Below are 22,496 nucleotides of genomic sequence, written 5' to 3'. Positions count from 1 at the left end.
AGCAACGTTATTACAAGTACAGAAGGAAATTGAATATATGGTCCAAAATGACATTATTGAGTTGAGTTCTCGTGATTGGAGTTCACGTATTGTAATGGTGCCAATGGCTGATGGAACACAACTTTGTGTGGATTACAGGAAAGAGAATGTCGTCATCAAGAGGGATTCGTTTCTTACACCACGGTTAGAGGATTGTATTGAATGAGTTTGACAGTCAAAATTAATTACACAGATAGGCTTGCCAAGGAAATTACAGCATTTGTGACGTCAGATGGACTTTATTAATTTAAAGTTATGCCTTTCGGGATGAAGAACGCACCCACAACATTTCAGAGATTAACAAATGAAGTTATTCAGGGACTGAGTCACTGAGGTTACATTGACGACTTAGTGGTGTTTGGCCGAAGTTGGAGGAACATCTGCAACACCTAAAAGAACTGGTCAAACGCTTAAAAGAAGCCAATCTAGAATTTGGCAAAAAGTGAATTTGCTGAAGCTCAAGGTTTCATATTTAGGGCATATTGTGCAATATGGTCAGATGGCTCCACGAGATGTAAAAATTCAGGCCATTAGGGATTTCCCACAATCTATAACAAGAGGTTACGATTTCTGGGAATGAGTGGATTTTATCATAAGCTCATGCCAAACTTTAGCAGTGTGGTAGCACCACTTGAAGAACAAGAAATGGAACTGTACGGAGGGCAGCCAAATGTATTCCAACATTTAAAAACCATGTTGACAATAGTATCAGTGTTAACCACAGCAGATTATGGCAGTTTCAACTGGCTGCGGATGTTAGTGGCATCGATCTGGAGGCTGTGGTGCTTTGTTCAGAGTTATATAATATTGCATGTCGTTTGGGGAAAAGGGGAGTTTCAGAGTTAAGGAAACGCAGGTAGTTGGAAACAAAGGAGTAACTTCATGAGATTGTGTGTGTGTGTGTGTGTGTATATATATATATATATAGCCATTAGTGTAGTTAAATGTACCTTGTAGTGTATTAGAGTCCTTCTCGTCATGTTTTCCTTGTAAATTAGTAAATATTCTTTGTTAATTGATCACAAAACTGTTCCTTCCTAATTTGCATATCTTTCCTCCCAGTAAACCAAATTGAAAATATACACCACTAAGAACTGGTCCAAATTGCCCTTCTGAGTTTTGGGATACCCTCGCATTTAACATCAGCAGGGTTCTTAACACTGGAAACAGGCTAAAACCCCTTGGGCTGTATGTTTAACATGTAATGAAAACTGTAAATACAGTAAACACAATTGCAAATGCAGTGAGTAACATAGTATTGGAAAAGACAGATTTGGTATGCACCTGATGTAATGTCAACTTTGAATGGTCATGTAACATACTGGATTCAAGTACATTTTTGAAAAACAATCATTCCCCCTCTCAGCTCACAAATAAACAACAGACACTCGGAATAAATAGTAAACAGGCTGTTTTGCTAATTAGACAAAATATTTTTAAGTAGAGCCACACAAGAGCAGTAAGCTGAACAGATTGATTTTTTGCCCTTACCGAACATACTCTTTCTTGGTCTCCTCTGTTACAGGAATGCTTTTCCCATTTGGTTTCAGTTCATGTTGAATAATTTCCCCATAGGCGTTGTGCTCCACACAGAATGTGTGGTCTAAGACACCTGTGATGTCATTTTCACTGCATAGGAGAAAAATAAAACTCTGCTCACGTAAACTATTCATCTCTCAAAGGATACATACGTTTTGTCTAGTACAGGTCGTGCATAATCAGGTGATAAAGAGATAAAGTTTTCCAGACGGAAAAATCTATCATACTCTCCGGAATAGCTGATGCATCCTGTGTTTCAACTTTATAAATAGTATGAGTTTGCAAACAGTTCACCCTAAATATCGGCAGTTGGGCAGCACGGTGGCACAGTGGCAGCATTGCTGCCTCATGGCGCCGAGGTCCCAGGTTCGATCCTGGCTCTGGGTCACTGTCCGTGTGGAGTTTGCACATTCTCCTCGTGTCTGCGTGGGTTTTGCCCCCACAATACAAAGATGTGCAGGTTAGGTGGATTGGCCATGCTAAATTGCCCCTTAATTGGAAAAAATGAATTGGTACTCTAAATTTAAAAAAATTATATATCAGCAGTCAGAATGAGACCATAAACATGACCTAATGGGGAATAAGATTTGTGGAAAATTTTGTTCGAAGAAACCTTTTTTCAAAATCCTTCAGTGTTTTTAGAATGAGAGTGGATATAGTTCAAAAGGCACATATGACGCAATTAATATTGTTCTTCATTTTACAACAATGCAAATTTAAGTGTTTGGGGGGGGGGGGGGGGGGGGGGGCCATTACGCAACATAACAGATTTTCTAACCCCATCCAAAGCAATAGGAAAGGCAGTGGTGTAGTGGTATTGTCACTGGACTAGGAATCCAGAGATCCAGGGTAATGCTCTCTTGCAGTTGGTGGAATTTGAATTTAATAAAAATCTGGAATCAAAATGATGGCCATGAAACCATTGCCGATTGTCGTAAAAACCCATCTGGATCACGAATGCCCTTTAAGGAAGGAAATCTGCCATCCTTACCTGGTCTGGCCTACATGTGACTCCAGACCCACAGCAATGTGGTTAACCCTTAAATGCCCTCTGTATGTGCAATAAATGCCCGCCCACCAGCAATGCCCACATCCCACGAATGAATATTTTTAAAAATGCTATCCCAAGATAGAGATGCCATTACTGCTAGCTAAAACAGAGGTTTCAACTAACAGATTTCTAAAAGTTTAAAACCCTGCTACAATAAAAATATACTATAGCTCTTATTTTGTACTATTAAATAGCAATATATTTGAAATATGATCATTGAAAAGATACACAGAAAATTAACAAAAAACCTTACACATGACAAAATTTGATTAAAAAAACAGATTGTCACATGTTCAAACACTGAATATTTGGGTACTATTATGGAAAATGATTCTAATTGTGAGGCAATTTGGAACAATTTAAATATACAGAATAGCGTATGACACAAAATAAGTTAGTATTCTATACATAATTGGAAACTCATGATGCTTTTGGGCTTTCTTTATATTTTTCTTTAATTCTAGATAGAACAAGGGCAGCACGGTGGCGCAGTGGTTAGCACTGCTGTCTCACAACGCCGAGGTCCCAGGAACGATCCGGCTCTGGGTCACTGTGCGGAGTTTGCACATTCCCTCCCGTGTTTGCGTGGGTTTCGCCCCCACAACCTACAAGTTGTGCAGGGTAGGTGGATTGGTAACCCTAAATTGCCCCTTAATTGGAAAAAAAGAGTTGGCCACTTTAAATCTTTTTTTAAAATTCTAGACAGAACCAGAGAATTCCGACAGTGCGGAAAGCTATTCAGCCCATCGAGTTTACACTGACCCTCTGAAAGCACACCCAGATACACTCCCCCGCCCTATCCCATTAACCCCACCTAACCTGCACATCTTTGGACACTAAGGAACAATTTAGCATGGCCAGTCCACCTAACCGGCACATCTTTTGACTGTGGGAGGAAACCGGAGGAAACCCACACAGACACCAAGAGAAAGTACAAACTCCACAGTCACTCAATGCCGGAATTGAACCTGGCTACCTGCTTCTGTGAGGCAGCAATGCTAACCACCATGCCACTCCTACTTTCGACAGCAGAGATCTTTAGTGTGTTTTGAACAACTTTAATCAGTAATCATTGTTATCCATGTTTCTGAGAGGGTATTTACTTTCCTCAGTATCTGAGTAAAACTTGGAGCATGCCTGGCTAATTAACAGTGAACCCTTTCCATGTTGTTTCAGCCACTAGTTTTGTTTAAAATCTTCAAACGGTCTTCATGAACTCTGAAAGGCAGCAGGATACAATACTAGACTCTGTTTTGGATGTTAACTGCCAGACACATTAATTAAATACCAACAGAAGATGCAAACAATTGCAGTAAAGTAACAGAGATTTTTTACAGCCATTAACTTTAGCTGGTTCCTTGCTTTAATAGAAAATAAACACTTTACATCTATTATGCCAAAATAAATGACTAGGCAGTTTCATAGGTACATGTTCTTTAATCTTCTATCAGCAACTATGGATGTTATCTGGCCTTCAAAGATTTGTTATATTCACTGATTTGGGGGGGAAAAACAGGATGATGATTATCTTCAACATAGTGATGAGGACCCAGTGAATTTAAATAGCCAACCAAAAATATAGAAGGAAACTAATCAGACAAGATGCTTGTTTTTGAATTGAATGACTTTGTTCCTCCCTTGGAAAATTACCCAACGACAACTATGCTAATTGTTGCAGTAGTGTACCAAGTTAAATAGGCCGAGCATTTTGCGGATTGAAACTTGGTTAAACTTTTTATGCATAATGCCAAAATTAAGTAGTCAATATCACAACATCCTACTGTACAGGAAATACTCAAACTGGCATTCTAGGACACACATTCATGTCCACAATTGCTCCATCAGCGCGCAATATGAAGATGGTGTGTGTAAACCCACAGGTTTTAAAACATCCAGCTTTGCCTATGCAGAAGTGAGTTAAAACAATCTCTATCCCATTGCACCCCTTTTTTTTTTAAGCTGATTTAACTTAAAATCTAAAATGGAATTACTGAAATGGTTCTCCACATGGATAGAGTTAAGCATCGTATGGAGTAAAGCAGCAGCATACATACAGGATCCAGACTAAGCTGTTGTGTAGATCTGGGTCCACAGACTCCATGTCATCCAGTGTGATTGACTTTCCCAGCAGCTGTTTATAGAAGGGGAGGGTGAAGCCCCCATCAATGTAGTGCCCGTGAAACACTGCCATCCCCATAATCCGACCAACAAAATGGAAATAAGACAAGTGCTCCTAGTTTGAAAGAAAGGAAAATGAAGACGGTTATTTAGTACGAAACAATCATTTGTCCTCAATTAACATTTTGTCGGGATTCTTTATCAGATAAATGAATCATAAATAAATTATACCAAAAAACTAGGAATTGTTGGTTATGCTTTAATCCTTTTCATTTGTAACTTTGTTTAAAAATGAAGTGTTGAGTCCAGATTTCATATTAAGAATGTAGGTAGGTCTTTTCACCATTGCATTTTCCAAGAGGCATCTGTCTCACTGCATTAGTTATTACACTTGGATCCAGCCATTCTCAGATTTCAACAAGAAACTAACATTTACAAAGTACTTTTTTTAAAACTCAAAGCCATGTGTACATTCTGAATATGTAAAAGCTCAATTACAAAAGCAAAAGGAGCCTTGCAGATGTTAGGGCAGCACGGTGGCGCAGTGGTTAGCAATGCTGCCTCACGGCGCCAAGGTCCCAGGTTCGATCCCAGCTCTGGGTCACTGTCATTCTCCCCAGTTTACGGGGGTTTTGCTCCCACAACTCAAAGATGTGCAGGGTAGGTGGATTGGCCACACTAAATTGCCCGTTAATTGAAAAAAAAGATGAATTGGGTACTCTAAACATTTTTTAAAAAAGCTTTGCAGATGTTGAAGGCAGAAAACATGCTCATATTTTAGAAACTAAAATAAATAATGCTCGAAAGATTAAAGAACAATGTAATGTGCATTTCTGTAGAGCGCTCCACTCATTTTTAAATACAGAAATGCAATATAGAAATTTAATTTTAAAGATCAAACTGGTGTTGTCCTGGTTGAGGTGGCAACTTAAAATGGTAGGCAAAACCCGTGACATTTACAAATTCCAGCAACATGATGTCAAGAATGGGCTTAGACAAACTAGTTTTATCAATGTTACCTATTTTCTTTCTTCAAATTTCTACGGTAAATGACAAGGGTTATTTGGTAGTGGTGGGATTGAAACTCTCCAAAGTATAAAGGCATTTTCTCTGGGGTTGCAGCTGGAAAGCTTACAATGAGTTTTGTGGATTTAATCCTCAATCCTTAAATCTGAAACTAGCACATCAGGTAGTGAATTGGACATTTTGAATTCTTCCTGTGGACCCGAACAGGCGCCGGTGTGTGGCTACTAGGGGATTTTCACAGTAACTTCATTGCGGTGTTAATGTAAGCCTACTTGTGACAATAATAAAGAAAAATAAGTATTTCAACAGCTTTTCACCATATGAACCAACTGGGAGACTCCATTCATTTTTGGGCAACATATCTCCAGCTGAATGCTGGAAGGGTTTGAAAATCTGAACTTGCCCAAAGTCCAAGGAAGGTTTAAACTTTCTTAACTATTTAAAATTGTTCAATTAACTAATTCCATGTCAAGTTCAAGTGTACCGCTCACAACCCCTTTACAATTTTGTTATTTTTCCCTCCTCTTTGGGTTTCCTGCACCAAAGATCATTCCCCAAATTTGCACCCCATCAATGCTCCACAAGGGCTGATCCAGGCAAACTTTGGTTTAAGCTGCTGCTTACTCATGCAGACACAAATCTGTTATTTTATTATCGACACATTTATTTGGTTGAATGTCGTCTCCTATTACCCATTATTTTCCGATGTAACTACCATTCTACTTGACACATGTGCAATGGCACTATAATCACCTACCATGGCAAAAAAATACATTAGTTTTATTAACCAGCTACCTTAGTAAAATAAGAATTATTCTCAGCATGCGGCAAAGTTAAAGACATACTTTCATTCATGCATAGTTCTCCCATTCATGCATAGTTCTCCCACTTCAAGAGCTTAAATTTTAGGCTGACGAGACACAGATAATTCAACAAATGAACAGAAAATTCAACTTTTAAAAACATGCCTATGAATTAACCATTCATACTGCACAGTTACAGCTATATAGATTAAATCCAATAAACAACCGGTGTTCATCCCTCATATCTCACTGTAGTCACATTTTAAAATACCATCTCTCACTGGAAGTTCTCATTCAACTTTTGTCCATCAACAGTCAATTACTCAACCAGACAGAGTACTTTATTAAAAGCCATAACACATGCACATAAAGATCTGTGGGTTTTCATCATTAATCCAGCCCCTTCTGCTTCCACTTTCTCAGGTTAATCCCATTGGATTTCTTGCAGTAATTAGTTACAGGGCATCTGGCCTACAGGTTATTCTCCTTATTTTACTATGAAATAACAAACCACCACTACAAAAACTATGTAGTGGAGTAGGGGAGCTATCAATTAAGAGGAGACTGTGTGCTTACAGGATTGACCGCAGAATCTGGGTTGATCTGTAATGTGTAGATATCATCTCTGGAGTACTGGAACAGTCCGTAATATGGGTTCAACATTTCATGGGACAAAAGATAGAGCCATTCCCTGCAAGAAAGAAAGCGGACACATTTTTATTCAATATTCATAGATATTCAGTGGTGGTTCTCTAACAGTTAGAGGATATCACAGAATTTACAGTGCAGAAGGAGGCCATTCAGAGAAGGATGTATAGAGAAAACAAAGATAATCAAGTCTGCACTGGCCCCGAGAAGGAGCACCCTACTTAAAGTGCACGCCTCCACCCTATCCCTGTAACCCCACCTAACCTTTTGGACACTAAAGGGCAATTTAGCAAGACCAATCCACCTAACCTGCACATCTTTGGACTGTGGGAGGAACCTTCGGAGCACCCGGAGGAAACCCACGCACACACGGGGAGAAAGCGCAAACTTCACACAGACAGTAACCAGAGGCCGGAATTGAACCCGGAACTTTGGAGCTGTGAGGCAGCAGTGCTAACCACTGTGCCGGTCCCATAGGCTGCTTTGCAAAGACAAGAGCATGCAATGCACAATATATTCTTCTGTTGTTAATGTGTAGGTGTGCGCATTCCTGTAAAGCTACAAGGTGCAAATACTCTGCACAGTGGGTAGCACAGTAGCATTGTGGATAGCACAATCGCTTCACAGCTCCAGGGTCCCAGGTTCGATTCCGGCTTGGGTCTCTGCGGAGTCTGCACATCCTCCCCGTGTGTGCGTGGGTTTCCTCCGGGTGCTCCGGTTTCCTCCTACAGTCCAAAGATGTGCAGGTTAGGTGGATTGGCCATGATAAATTGCCCTTGGTGTCCAAAATTGCCCTTAGTGTTGGGTGGGGTTACTGGGTTGTGGGGATGGGGTGGAGGTGTTGGCCTTGGGTAGGGTGCTCTTTCCAAGAGCCGGTGCAGACTCGATGGGCCGAATGGCCTCCTTCTGCACTGTAAATTCTATGACAATGCTAAAACCAATCTGAGGTCAGATATAGGTCAGAGCACTTTCTTTACCCTTTTTAAAACACTTAAAGTCACCTAGGCTTAGATAAAATTCAATCTACAAACTGGTGCGAGACAAGGCTGTTTGATGTCACCATTCCTATCTTTGCTTGCGATTGGTTGGATTTTGAGGCAAACAACATTAGACAGAAGAAATGGCACACAAATGGACCCTTCACACAACAGCAGGAAGATATAGACTTTGCGGATGACTTGGCTTTATTATCCACAAACCACATACATATGCACGATAATACTGGTCACTTGACGTAAATAACGGCCAACGTTGGCCTTAACATCAATATAGAAAAAATAAAGATATTGCAAATAAATATGAGGAATAACTCCTCCATTAAGATAACGAACACTGAGCTGGATGAAGTAATGTCTTTTACATATCTGGGACATGTAGTAAGTACTACCGGTGTGACAGACAAGGATTTATTGGGAAGGCAGGAGCAGCATTCATCACTATCACCAACATCTAGAAATCAAGAGAGACCACGAAATAGGGCAGCACGGTGGCGCAGTGGGTTAGCACTGCTGCCTCACGCCGCCGAGGTCCCAGGCTCGATCCCGGCTCTGGGTCACTGTCCGTGTGGAGTTTGCACATTCTCCCAGTGTTTGAAGGAGCAACGCTCCAAAAGCTGGTGATTCCAAACAAACCTGTTGGACTTTAACCTGGTGTTGTACGACTTCTTACTGTGCCCACACCAGTCCAAGGCCGGCATCTCCACATTAGGATATGGGAGACGACAAAACCCAATGGTCCTCCAAGTCAAAAGACGAAAGTAGAACTATATAGGACATACGTTGAGGAAGCCACGGAACAACTATACACAGCAAGCTCTCACATGGAACCCGCAAGGAAAGAGAAAGTAAGGCAGACCAAGAAAACATGGATGCAGGATACAGAAAAGGTGGTGAGTGCAGAGGGTTATACATGGCAACAACTAGAGATTTTAGCCTAAGGCAGGATTAGATGGAGAATTTGTTCACGGCCGATGCTCCATCAAGGAGTGAAAAGGCTAAGAAGAAGGCAGTGGCTCAGATGAAGCAGAATTTAAATGCTAAATGCTGGAGAAGAAAGTAGGAAGTTGTTGATCAGTTTCCACTGCCGATCTGTAATTGGCAGAATAAATTGCTTCAGCAGAAAAATATTCAGGCCGTATAAAATGCCCTTCAGTCATCACAATTATTTGCAGAACTGAAATAGAAAATCTCTACAGAGCAAAGACTCATCAGTGGAGAGTTGCAGATAGTATGACCCATTCAGTGAAGGCAATCAACATAATCAGTAGCCAGCAGCTTCCTTCTGTTTGGTCATGAATCAAGGACTGAACCAGGCATCATAGTCACCACCACGTCAATCTGGAAAGCTTTGACATTTGACTTGTTGATAAATAACAACAATTCATAAGTCTGTCAAATGGCAGCATTGCACCCAAACCAAAAAAGATGGTGGAAAAAAGGAGGCAGCAATAAAAATTACCAAAAATGTTTTTGTTTTAAAAAGACATTAAACATTTTAATATTAATGTCCAATGTTAATATAACAGTTATAAAGCAATTGTTAATTCTTGGGTATTTTTTTTAAAAAAAACAATCTCCCTCCCTCACCACCCACCAAGTGCAAAAGCGCTTGAGTGAAAATAATAGTCAGCCAGTCCAGGGAAACACCAATCTCTCCCATGGAGCAGCTGGCAGTCCAGGGGTTATTAATCCCCTATTTGCCAAGTGGAAAAGCCTGCCCATTGATTGAGGCACTAAAGTTGAGTGTTCATAATTCCGGAAGGGGGACGAGAAAGAATTGAACTAAAAAAGGTAAGGCAAAGCAGAAAGAAAATAAATGTCAAGCTTTGTAAATGGCTCAGGTGGTTACGGCAGCAAGTTCCCTGGTTCGATTCCAAGTCTGTGCTGAGTTAGCAAATCCCAGCTAGGGTTCAGTAAAAGCATTAGGAATCAGTCTCCAGAGAGGTAAGAGGTCAGGAAAAAACAGCATCAGGTGCAGCTATAGTACCTCCACAAACAATCAGCCTGCCAATGCTCACCCTTAACTCATGCACTAAGAACAGCAACAAGAAATCAGCACTTTCAGAAGGAAACAATTGGCAGAATGAAATGAGGGACAAAAATAAAATGAAAGATAGGCTTCATTCCATATTATTGTCAGGGCTTCCACATGTAAATAGAATGCTCCTTTCCTTTGACGGCCCTTCACTACATTCTCCACTTGTACTGCTCCCCAACACAGGCTCATTTGCAGTTAACATCACAATTCATATTTCTCCAAACAAAATACTTCATTGTCCTGAAATTATATAAAATACCCAAAAACGTTCACTTAACATTGTCTGAAAATTACCAGAAAGACAAAATACAGAAATGTCCTTTATCTGCACTCTTTTGTCTTGTTCAGCTTCTTCAGAAAGTTTCGTTTTTTTTTAAAGTAAGAAGCTTCTTTTGATGCAGATTATACAAAGAGGGTATAATCTCAGAATGAGGGTCACCCATTTAAGACAGGGATGAGGAGGAATGTCTCTTCTCAGAGGGTAGTGAATCTGTGGAAATATTTACCGCAGAGGATGAGTTGCTAGCTCATCAAGACTGAGATACAGATTTTTAATCAGTAAGAGGATTAAGGGTTGTGGAGATAAGCGCGGGAAAATCGAATTGAGGATGATTAGCCATGATCTCACTGAATGCCGAGCAGACTGGATGGGCCGAATGGCCTCCTGCTGCTCCTCCTTCTTATGGTCTTAAAGTAGAAACATACTATAAATTGCTTTGTGTGTATGCCAGCATCAGGCTAGAAGATGAACAATCAGGCGGTTATTGGATAGGCACATGGAGCACACCAGAATGACAGGGAGTGGGATAGCTTGATCTTGGTTTCGGACAAAGCTTGGCACAATATCGAGGGCCGAAGGGCCTGTTCTGTGCTGTACTGTTCTATGTGGCTGGATTTGGGTTTGATAAATTTCTATTTTGTTCAAGAAAGTATCCACAAGGTGGTGCTGCACGCAGACCGATTTAAGACAGAACTGTGATCGCAGGATTAGTGTTTAACTGGGAGAAGGAACAATACAAATATTAATGTTATTATCTATAACGGTACTCAATTTACTTATGACCATTTTTAAATAAACATTTGCAAGGATATTGCCTTAAGTCTCCTTCAGCACATTTAAAAATAAATTTGCAGAAATGTATTTATTAGCTGCAGCTAGTAGTGACACTTACAGATCATCAATTACACAGTCTTAAGGTTTCGAAGTATACAATACAAACTAGTCGTGGGGCAACATCACAAGACCCACGGGTTGGTGCATTAGTTTGGGTCTCAAGTTCCCCAAATGGTAAATTCTGGTTCTCTGTTTGCCTTGCCTATTCAACGGTCAGCGAGTTGAGTCGCTGGGCCAAAATCCTGAGACTCCCTCCCTAACAGAACAGTGGTGCACCTACACCTCAAGGACTGCAGCGGAGCAAGAAGGCAACACAGCACGACCTTCTGAATGGCAACTAGGGATAGGCAATAAATGCTGGCCTAACCAGCGATGCCCACATCCTGTAAATTAATTTTAAAATATTTTAAAGTTAGTAATTTATGCTCAAAGGGGAAAGTCTGTAGAGAAAGTCACCTCGTACAGCTATGGTGCATTTTAATGAGTTGTTACAGTAGCATTGGTCAATTTCCTTCTATCAAAAAAGGAACCTACACAGCTTGGTGGCAGTGGAAAGAGGGACAAAGTAAAATGGTATTCTACATGCACTGGATTACAAATTACTCAGGGGCAGCACGGTGGTGCAGTGGTTAGCACTGCTGCCTCACGGCACTGAGGACCCAGGTTCAATCCCGGCACCGAGTCACTGTCCGTGTGGAGTTTGCACATTCTCCCCATGTTTGCATGGGTTGCATCCCCACAACCCAAAGATGTGCAGGCTAGGTGGACTGGCCATGCTAAATTTCCCCTTAATTGGAAAAAAGAATGAATTGGGTACTCTAAATTTTTTTTTAAAGTCACTTACCTGGCAACACCTCCATAATCTAATCCCTCTTCACCACGGAATTTTACCATTAGCCGTTTCCATAAATCTTTCGGTCTCATCTTCATTACTTGTCTATAAGACTCCTAGAAAAATAATATTTATCTATCCATTAGTTAAAACATAGGTCTAGATTATTAACCAAAAGAATGACATACTAGAAATGTAAGATCCCATTCAAAAAAGAACTATTACGGTTCCCACTTCCCATTCCAAAAACACACCACTAACCACGTAAGGATGTAGGCAGCAATCCAATCCATAATTGTGTTCTATAAATTATAACACACAACAGCTCCCCAAGGAGCTTTCTGAATGTGCGCCCCTGTGATGTTAGTCTCAAAAAGATTAGTTGTCACTGTTATCCAGTGGTAATAAAATATTCCACAGTATTCCAGTGGTAATAAAATACTCCACAGGACCTGCCCAAGGAAGAAGTCCTTAATGAAAAGAGTTAGAACTCTGCTCCCTCCCTGGTGACTGCTCAGTGTCATACTGTATCAGCGTGGTGGCTCTCGAACCTTTGTTCAATCACAATCAGATTGCTATCATCTTTTGAACCAAAGAACAGAAAACAAAGGGTGGTGCAGTGGTTAGCACTGCTGCTTCACGGTGCCGATGCTCCGGGTTCGATCCCGGCCCCGGGTTACTATCCGTGTGGAGTTTGCACATTCTCCCCGTGTTTGCGTGGGTTCCACCCCCACAACCCAAAAAAAGATATGCAGGGTAGGTGTACCCCTAATTGGAAAAAAAAATTATTGGGTACTCTAAATTTTATAAAACAGAAGGAAAACAAATACACAAACAAAACATAAATAAAGGAAACTCTTTTCCCGAATAATCTGTACAAATAAATGCAATTTAGAAACAGAAAAGTATAAATGAGAACTCTAGGCAATGAAAGTACAATGTGGAAGCTAGGTACACTTATCGATAGGGACTCGGGATAGTTGGTATGCAAATCGCTGCCATCACACACTTGGTCACAACTCTGTAAAGTGGTAATCTTAATGTGAAGAACCAACAAATACAAAACATGGAATAAAAACAGAAAATGCTGGATAAACTCAGCAGGTCTGGCAGCATCTGTTGAGAGAGAAATAGAGTTAACGTTTCCAGTCTATATGGCCTTTTGACAGAACTGAAAAGGGGTAGAAATGTGACAAAGTATATACTTGGGAGAGAGGGGTGGGGCAGAATGAAAAGTCAGTGACAGGTAGGAGCTAAAAAGCGATTGACAAAGGTGTCATGGACATGGGCCAAAGTGGCAGCTAATGGTGTCATTAGGGACTGGAGTGTTAATAGTGGGAAAGGTAGGATTTAAAAAATGTATTAATAGGAGAACAAAAATCAGTGTTCAATGGGAGCAAAACTGAACAACAACAAAGGGACAGTGACCATGTGGGGGAGAAATTCAAGGTGGGGGTGGGGGTGGGGGGAAGAGTTCAGTCAAAAGTTGTTGAACTCAATGTTGGGTTCAGAAGGTTGTAACGTGCCTGATTGGAAGGTCATAGAATCAGTACAATGCAGGAGCAGGCCATTTGGCCCATCAAGTCTGGACTGACCCTCTGAAAGGGTACCCTACCTAGGGTCAAGCCCCCACCCTAGAAATCCAAGCTGCTCTGGATCTACTTTTGAATAATCAAAATGTCTACTTTTAAAGGGTTCAATTGCTTAGCAATCGTACAACAGTACTGCTGTAACAGAGAAACATATCCAGAAGAGAGAATAAAGATTGTTCAGGCCTTGAATATCTGAATAAGGTGTCTGTCATGCAAGATCTTTGCTTATGTCAACCACCAAGAACACTGATTAATAAAGATCACTGCAGAGGCACTGAATTGGAAGAAATACTCATTACACTGCTGTTTGCAGGCTGACTGACAATAATTTCAGCATCAGGTTCTTGATTTGATCATTTATATCCTGTAAATAACAAGAGTCCTGGAATCTCTGAAAACATTTAAAGTTACAAATCATATCATGGCAGAACAACTAATTAACAATCAGCTGCTTTGTTTTGCGTCTGCAAAGAAGAAAATAAAGGGTCAATCTCTATTCTATACCTCAAATATCTCTTCCCTAGAAACTTCAATGCGACAGTGACCAGCCTGTGGCTGCTGCTGCGAGAGCTCTTGCCTCAGGATCTTGAGCTTCTGGACCAGGTCTCGCTTATACCGTGGCACAGTCAAGCATTCAGCATCATCTGGCAGGAGGATCGGAGGTGCTGGTGGTGGTTGCTGCTGCTGTTGCTCTTTCAGGTGGTTCTGACGGCTGGATGGAGAATCAAAAGCAGGAAGAAGGAGAACACAAACAGTTTAAAGCTGATCTAAACACTGTACATCAGCACAGATTACAAATGTTAGCACAGTAGAAATTATAATTTGCATTAGGCATTTTTTCCAACAGAAATCTTTGCATAATTGGAGTAATTAGTACAACATTTAAAAAATGAATTACACCTTCAAAATTGTCTCTACAAAAACACATATAATAATAATCTTTATTATTGTCACAATTCGGCTTACATTACCACTGCAATGAAGTTACTGTGAAAATCCCCTAATCGCCACACTCTGGCGCCTGTTCGGATACATAGAGGGAGAATTCAGAATGTTCAATTCACTTGACAGCACATCTTTTGGGACTTGTGGGATGAAACCGGAGCACCCGGAGGAAACCCATGCAGACACAGGGAGAAAGCACAGACTCCACAGTCGGTGACCCTAGCCGGGAATTGAACCCGAGTCCCTGGCGCTGTGAAGCATCAGTGCTAACAACTGTGCTACCGCATCGAACAGTATTACCATTTATTGCAGTTTAAAATTAATGATTTTACTGTGGCTCTGTTCACTGACAGTATTAGAATATATACTTGAAGGTATGCTTGCTGTTAACAAAGGATTCTTTTTCAGATGCAAAATGATTTTAATTTAAAAAAATGGACAAACTAATTGTGCAAACTTTTCAAATTAACTATTTTCTCCAAGTTTCTAGTATGTCAACAGTTTTGGACAAAATTTTCAAAAACAATCCTAAGAGATTAATAAAAATGAGTGATTCTTTTAAACCAAAATTTAAAAATGCTCAAAATACTCAGGCAGCATCTGTAAAGAATCCAAACTATGTTGATGTTTCAGGCAGAACCATTCATTAGATGATGATTTTGAAAGGGAGGGGAACAGTATCAGAGAAGATGAAGTCATTTATGATGTCAGTTAGCATGGGGGCCAGGAAGGGGAGATGAGCGGTCAATAATTTTGTAGGAATGGAGTCAAGGAACAGACGGTGGGTCACACAGACAAGACAAGCTTAGATACGGCACAAGGAAAGGAGAGAAAAACGTAGGCCACGGGTGGTTTTCACCAAATCACTTACACGTTTGAGTATTTATTTATTCGGTACGAGTACAGATAGTGTCAGCTGGCTGTTGCCACAGAGGTGATAGCAAAAATATTATGTCTTTTCCTCACCCATTAGCCAGTTGCATAGAGGTTTCATCAGGAAATACTAGATGGCGATAATGAGACCTGGGTCTGGATTTTACGATTCCCTTCCAATGGGTTTGAATGGTGGCACAGTGGTTAGCACTGCTGCCTCACAGCGTGAGGGGAACCGAGGTTCAATTCTGGCCCCGGGTAACTGCCTGTGTGGAGTCTGCACGTTCTCCCCATGTCTGCGTGGATTTCCTCCGGGTGCTCCGTTTCCTCTCACAGTTCAAAGATATGCAGATGGGTTGGCAGTGATAAATTTCCCCATTCGTGACCAAAAGGTTGGGTGGGGTTACTGGGATTGGGTCGGGTCTGAGCCTAGGCAGGGTACTCTTTCCAAGAGTGGTGCAGACTCGATGGGCCGAATGGCCTCCCTCTGCACTGTAGAGATTCTATGATAATGCCATGATAAACAGATTCTATGATAATATGAGGGGGCGTGTTAAATCCAGGAGGGCCACCTGGCCACCACTTACCAATCTGCCCTGACATCACTGCAATTATACCAGCAGCAGGAGTGCCATCAGCAAGGCTGCCGACCAAGGGGCCAATTGAAGTCCTTAAATGGATAATTAACACGATTTAAGCACTTAACCTGCCACCACTGGGATTAACCAGCAGTAGACGACAACCACACCCAACCCCCAGTCCAGTAAGTTTTCTACTGCGCCACCATCATTAATGGGAGAGCCCCCTCCCCACAAGATGCTACCGACTGCCTTCTTCCATGGCCTCTCACATCCCAGCTCCTCTCACCGGGGACAAACATTTGGCCACACCCTGTAACACGTACCCAAAGTGCTCTAGAGCTGCCAGCCTGTGATTGGCTGGCAGAAGTGAGAGTCTCTAATTCAGAAGGGCAGATGTCCAACCTCAAGACTATCAAAAGCCAACTCACCGTTAAATGGCAGCAGAGCAACTGGTGTTCCTCTCAGTTGGTGTTCTCCAGACATTTTAGCTGGGCTTGGGGGGGGGGGTGGCAGCTTTTGCCCCTTCAAGTAGGAACAAAGAGCTGCCATAGCACTATACCAGTTCCATATCAGATGGTGCATTTACCAAATCAGTTATTGGAAGATATGGGCTATTTTAAAAGCCAATACATCAAAAAGTTAAGCATATCTGCCTTTTGGTTTCCTGGCAGATTAGTAAGTGGCGGCCAGGTGGCCCTCCTGGATTTAACATGCCCCCTCATATTATCATAGAATCTGTACATCATTGCATTATCAATGCATGCGTGCGTGGTGAAGAGGAGAAACACAAAGGAATTGGGAGAGGAAGAAAGATGACGATTTCCTACATTGCAACAGTGACTACATTTCAAAAGAAATCCATTGGTTGTGAAGTGTGTTTGGAGGCTGAGGTTGTGAAAAGCATATACTTGGCAAGTTCTTTCTTTTAGGGAGAGAGAAACAAAACAGAAATTTCTCCCCTGAACCCCAGTGAATGACACTAGAGGGAGATTAAACTGGCACATATTAGGAATATTTTCCATATTTGCACCATTATTATAAAGCAGGGTTGACAGCAATTCTCTGAACTTCACAGCAGGGATCCTGATGCAGTGCAATTCGAGGATCCAAGACTGAAGAAAAAACAAATTTTAAACAGCCTTCTGCCAAATCGGAACTCTTCTTCAGCCTGATCCATGATCTAATTTATGCAGCAGCTGCATGAGAAAAAACACTTTCATAGACTAAACAGGGCCGTTGTGAAAGCAATGTTAATACTGAACTGCTGATACTTGCTTCCACCTACTATCAAGATGAAAAAAGATCTCAAATTTACGAGTAGCATTTCAAAATATAACAGCATGCCAATCGTTACACCTTTGATCTAAGTTCAGTACCAGAGCATGTTCCAAGGAACTGATTGGCAAGAGGTTTTTGCTTACAAAATGCTGTTTGTGTTAGCAACCTGGCTAGGACACCATCCCTGGCTGGCTGACCACAGGAATGAGGGAATTTTTCAGTACTGCCCACTAGCAATAAAACTAAAAAAATCTTGGCAATATTTGCAGACTTCTGCAGCTCATAAACAGATGGCTTTTCAGGTACTTTTGGTTTGTTGTTTTAACGCTAAGTTTTGAATAACTATAATTTGAAGAGCAATTAAGTTCTATGTCTGTTACACATTGCTTAGTGATCTAAAACACCTTTTTTTAAAAAAAAATTATTTCAAGCGGGTCATTCCCGTTCGTTTAATGAAAATCATTTTTCTGTGCTGCAAATGAGTTGTTAAAACAGGAATTAATATCTACAGAAAATGTGAAATAGGGAGTCAAGTCGAATTCAAGTGAAAGCTGATCCATTATTGAAAATAAATTTCAATGAAAATCTTGGGGAAATCTTTAGTATTTCTTGAGAACCAATGTTTTAAAATGTTTTCAGGAAGATAAAATTTGAATTCACATTTGCACAACTGGGGTAGCATCTTGAGGTCCACCTTCTTCAGAACACTAAGTCAGTGAAACTGATCTGTTGGGGCCACACAGTAGCTCATTAGATCCTTTTAAGTTTCTTCCAAGTATTTGTTAGGCGTTACCAAATTCTCTGTACAGAACACAGGGTGAAAAACATCACAAAAATTGGAAACACTTCTCCTTACAAAGTAGTTATTCTGGTTGTTCTCTGGTCTTTTGCTTCTTTCACGGTCATAGGCACAGACAAACTCAAAGCAACTTCCCTTTCCTCCAGTAGCTTTTAATGCAAGCAAAATTTGCTATTTTTGGATGATCTTGCATCTCGGTTACATGGCCACACTCTACTGCTATTGAGCAGACCTCTACTGGCAGCAGCACAAGTCTTGCCATGTGGATATTTATGATAGGACTCACCTACTCAGCTGAACAATCTCAACATTTTTGCAAGATCCACAATACTTGCAACTATGAAAGATCAGTACAGGAAAATGTACAAACTTGAACTCCAAATTAATAATTTCAAAACAAAAAACTGACTTTCTTCCCAGAGCACGCCCAATTCATATCTCCACCAATGTGACCACAGCAGTGGTACTATGGAACTGTACTAACCAACGTCTTACTTGACTACATATCATGGGACACCACACAAAAGACACATGCAACATTGTACAGCATGGCTCAGATTTTGCAGTCGCGATTACGGTGGAGTCATCAGTGCTCACCATAATTAAAGTGTAAATCAGACAGCAAATTCTGGCGACCGTACATGCACAGTTAAATGTGAAAATCAGGTTACTGTTGGAATCATCCCCTTTCTCCAGAGCTAGGCTATGCATTGTGATATCGCGCTGAGACTCAGCATTGAAACACATGGAACAGCAGCAAGTTCCTGTACTTACTTGATAAGCATGCATTGAACGTGCCAGAGAAAATGAAGGCATACCCATTCAAAATATATCTTTTTAAAATTCTTTCGCAGGATGTGGACGCGCTAGCTAGGCCAGCATTTGCTGCCCATCCTAACTTCCCTTGAGAAGGTTGTGGTGAGCCACCTCCTTGAGCTGCAAGTCAATGTGATATTCGTCCACCCCACAGTGGTTAGGAAGAGTGTTCCAGGATTGTGACCCAGTGACAGTGAAAGAACAGTGATATAGTTCAAAATCAGGACGGTGTGTGGCTTAAAGGGGAACTTGCAGGTGGTGGTGTTGTTCCCATGCAGCTACTGCCAGTGTCCGTCTAGATGGTAAAGGTCGCAGGTTTGGGAGGCTTTTTAATGTTGTGTCAAGTCTTAATTATTGCCAATGCTCTCTTTGGCACTGAAAGTGAACTTTTATAGTGTTGAGATTCATTCTTCAGCTTTTATTTATTCCTTCCTTTTTTTCTCTTTCTTAATCCCATCTTCTTTTCCCCATCTCTTTCACTTACTGAAATTATTCGTCAGTCAATTAATTATTAAATAGCTGACACTTGCTGGTTCGAACTCTGCATGGTTCGGCAACTATTCTTCAATCTGATCTTAAGGCAGTAGTTGCTTGAACCAGTCACACAGGTCTCTGATTCCCTGTAGAGGGCACTATGTTGTAATGGCTCTCTAATCACAGTAAGTTCCAGTGTAAAATCCTATAGAAAGTCTTTGGGCAGGTAAGTGGTTACCACAGAATTTGGCTGTGTTTAGATCTTCCCATCAACAGAAGAATGTACCCTTGAAGAACTAATCTGATTGTGTGCAAAATACTGATGCACAGCACTGGGACATTTTTACTATGTTCAAGGCACTATAAAAATAAATTTAAAAGTTACACTTCATATGTACAATAGGGAAATTATTCACTTACTTGATAAATGCTCACGAGGATGTGAGTGAGTGATCATGACCACAAAACTGCATGCCTGAGACGTTTCCTTTATTTACAAGTAAAATAAACCACTCATTGCAGAGTTCTCCACATTACACAAATTGTTTCAAAATAACTGACGCATCCATCTCATTGGTGGATTTTTTTTTTGATACCACAAATGAAGCTTCAGTGTCTGCCTTTTCAACCTCAGACTTTGCCATTAACCACCTGTCAGACAACCTTGAGGTATATGTTTCAGAAAAGGCACATGGCCAAGTCTGAACTCTGTCTTATTTTTAAAAACTTGGCTTTGTTTGAACCGTTTACTGAAATCTGTATGTTTAATAAGTGTTTGAACGGTGACCTTTTCCTCAAATATTTTCTCCCTCACCTTCACCACTGAAGGTGGCGACCCTTACTCGGATACATTTCGACAGTGAGGGACAGCACTGGAGGGAGAAAAGGAGGTCAAATTTATGGGATTAGATGGAGTGGTAGGCTGCTCATGTGGCATATAAACGCTGGCATAAATCAAATGGGTCGAGTGGGCAGTTTCTGTGCTGTACACTCAAACGGCGAAGGGGCCGAGGGGTCTGTGTTGGGGTGGGTGGGTACTGGAGTTGCAGAAGTGCATTCCGGAGTTCAAGCTCAGATTTTTACTTTTCTGAATTTGGCCAATTTAGCAGAGACCATAGATCAAACCTGGAATTATCATTGTCTATGTAGCCCAGTGCCAAATTGCACAGCCATGTACTAAATACAAGTTTTTAAAAAAAACTTTTCTTGAACTATCAAAGTGAGGAACATCAGCAATAACAAATTAAATACTGATCATTTTTATGTCTTTCCCATTTAAAAAAAATAAATTTACGAGTACTCAATTATTTTTTTCTAATTAAGGAGCAATTTATTATGGCCAATCCACCTACCTTGCACATCTTTTTGGGTTGTGGGGATGAGACCACGGGAAGAATGTGCAAACTTCACACGAACAGAGGCCCGGGGCCAGGATCAAATCCGGGTCCTCGGCGCCGTGAGGCAGCAGTGCTAACCACTGCGCAAGCATGCCTCCCCTTCTATGTCTTTCCCCGAACACCACCATTGATATCCACGACAAGAATTCCAATGACAGGTATAGCACATTATAGCAGATTGAAGCCCCTTGTGATCCATCCCAACTGGGTGCATTAAACCAGATCTCAGAAACTACAAAGAGTCGTAAACACAGACCAGCCCATCACTTGAGCCCACCTCCCATCTATTGAATCTATCTGCACCTCCCGTTGCCTTGGGAAAGCGGGCAGAATCAAGCAACCCACCCGGGTTATTCTCTCTTCCAACCTCTTTCATCATAAGAACATAGGCAGGAAACACAGAAGTCTGAGAACACGCACTAACAGGTTCAAAAACAGCTTCTTCCCTGTTGTTACCAGACTCCAGAAGGGCCTTCTTATGGAATAAACTGATCTTTCTATGCTTCTTCACTACACTTATAGCACAATAATCAGTATGCTGCACCCAATGTCTTATCTTTATCTATTTACATTGTGTATTTATAGTATGTTCTATGTATTTACGTATGGAATGATCTTCCTGGACTGGACACAGAACAATACTTTTCACTGCACCTCAGCACACGTGACAATAAATCTAAATCTATTAATAAGGCACTAGTGTGACACTTCAATTTCTCTATGAACTGGTTCAATTGATTTCAATCTGAAGGAACCTCAATACGAAAGAGAGCAAGTCAGAGACATATTTCATCTAATTTTATTTCTGGCTGGTTGCCAATCTAAATTCAAAAGCTGAGAGGTACCACAGGTTCCCAAAGGCTCCAACAGAATAAATAATTCTAAAACAGCCACAGAACTGCATTTACAAAATATCGGAATTCAAAAGAATATATAAACCGTGCAACAAGATCTTGCATCTTGATGTGAAAAAGAAGAAGACTCATTTTAAAGTGTTTGATACTATTTTTTTTAAAAACCTCATGGCTATTTAAAGTGGCAAAACAAAGTTATCTCAACAAAGCAAATCAACTTAAATTGCTTCAACCATCTGTGTCTAAACACTGGCAAACTGGATGTTATTATGGTCTCCATTGCCTGTGTCGCTTCTATCTCGAGACATTCCAGGGCAAAGATCAGTGCTCCAAGAGATGAGTTGCGTTTGCCAAGTCTGAGTACTGTTCCTGCTTGTGTGTGCATGACGTGTAAGTTTCCTCTTGCATGGGACTGGAGACTGCACTACAAATAAGATGGGCTTCATTCCCTCTCCATCTCCCTCCCTGAACAAATGTCAGCACAGTCAACAGGAAGTTTTATCCTCGTTAGCTCTTGCATGCCAGACTTCACTGTGGAGCCAGCTATTAAAATCCATCCTGAGTTGTAAGCACACAATGACCCCAGAAGCAAAGCACAGTGAATGCACTATTCACGTGGCGGCTAGAACTGATAGCACAGGGATAGTATTCAGCTGGGGCTGGGTGGCCTTTAGTGTTGGA

General features: G+C 41.0%; 1 protein-coding gene across 2 annotated transcripts in view; it reads right to left on the bottom strand.

Moving 5' to 3' along the window:
* smurf2 (SMAD specific E3 ubiquitin protein ligase 2) overlaps positions 1-22,496 on the bottom strand; it is a 241,286-nt gene that overhangs the window by 8,030 nt on the left and 210,760 nt on the right. For both annotated transcript variants that reach the window (XM_038777045.1, XM_038777046.1), the window contains exons 12-16: positions 14,303-14,510; positions 12,219-12,322; positions 7,153-7,267; positions 4,684-4,862; positions 1,531-1,668 (exon numbers count right to left, since the gene is read on the bottom strand). In XM_038777045.1, coding sequence (XP_038632973.1) covers positions 1,531-1,668; positions 4,684-4,862; positions 7,153-7,267; positions 12,219-12,322; positions 14,303-14,510 — 744 coding nt within the window. The remainder of the gene's footprint in view (positions 1-1,530; positions 1,669-4,683; positions 4,863-7,152; positions 7,268-12,218; positions 12,323-14,302; positions 14,511-22,496) is intronic.

This window comes from Scyliorhinus canicula, chromosome 18, assembly GCF_902713615.1.
Source record: "Scyliorhinus canicula chromosome 18, sScyCan1.1, whole genome shotgun sequence".
Classification (NCBI taxonomy): domain Eukaryota; kingdom Metazoa; phylum Chordata; class Chondrichthyes; order Carcharhiniformes; family Scyliorhinidae; genus Scyliorhinus; species Scyliorhinus canicula.
This window is presented reverse-complemented; position numbering and strand designations above follow the sequence as displayed.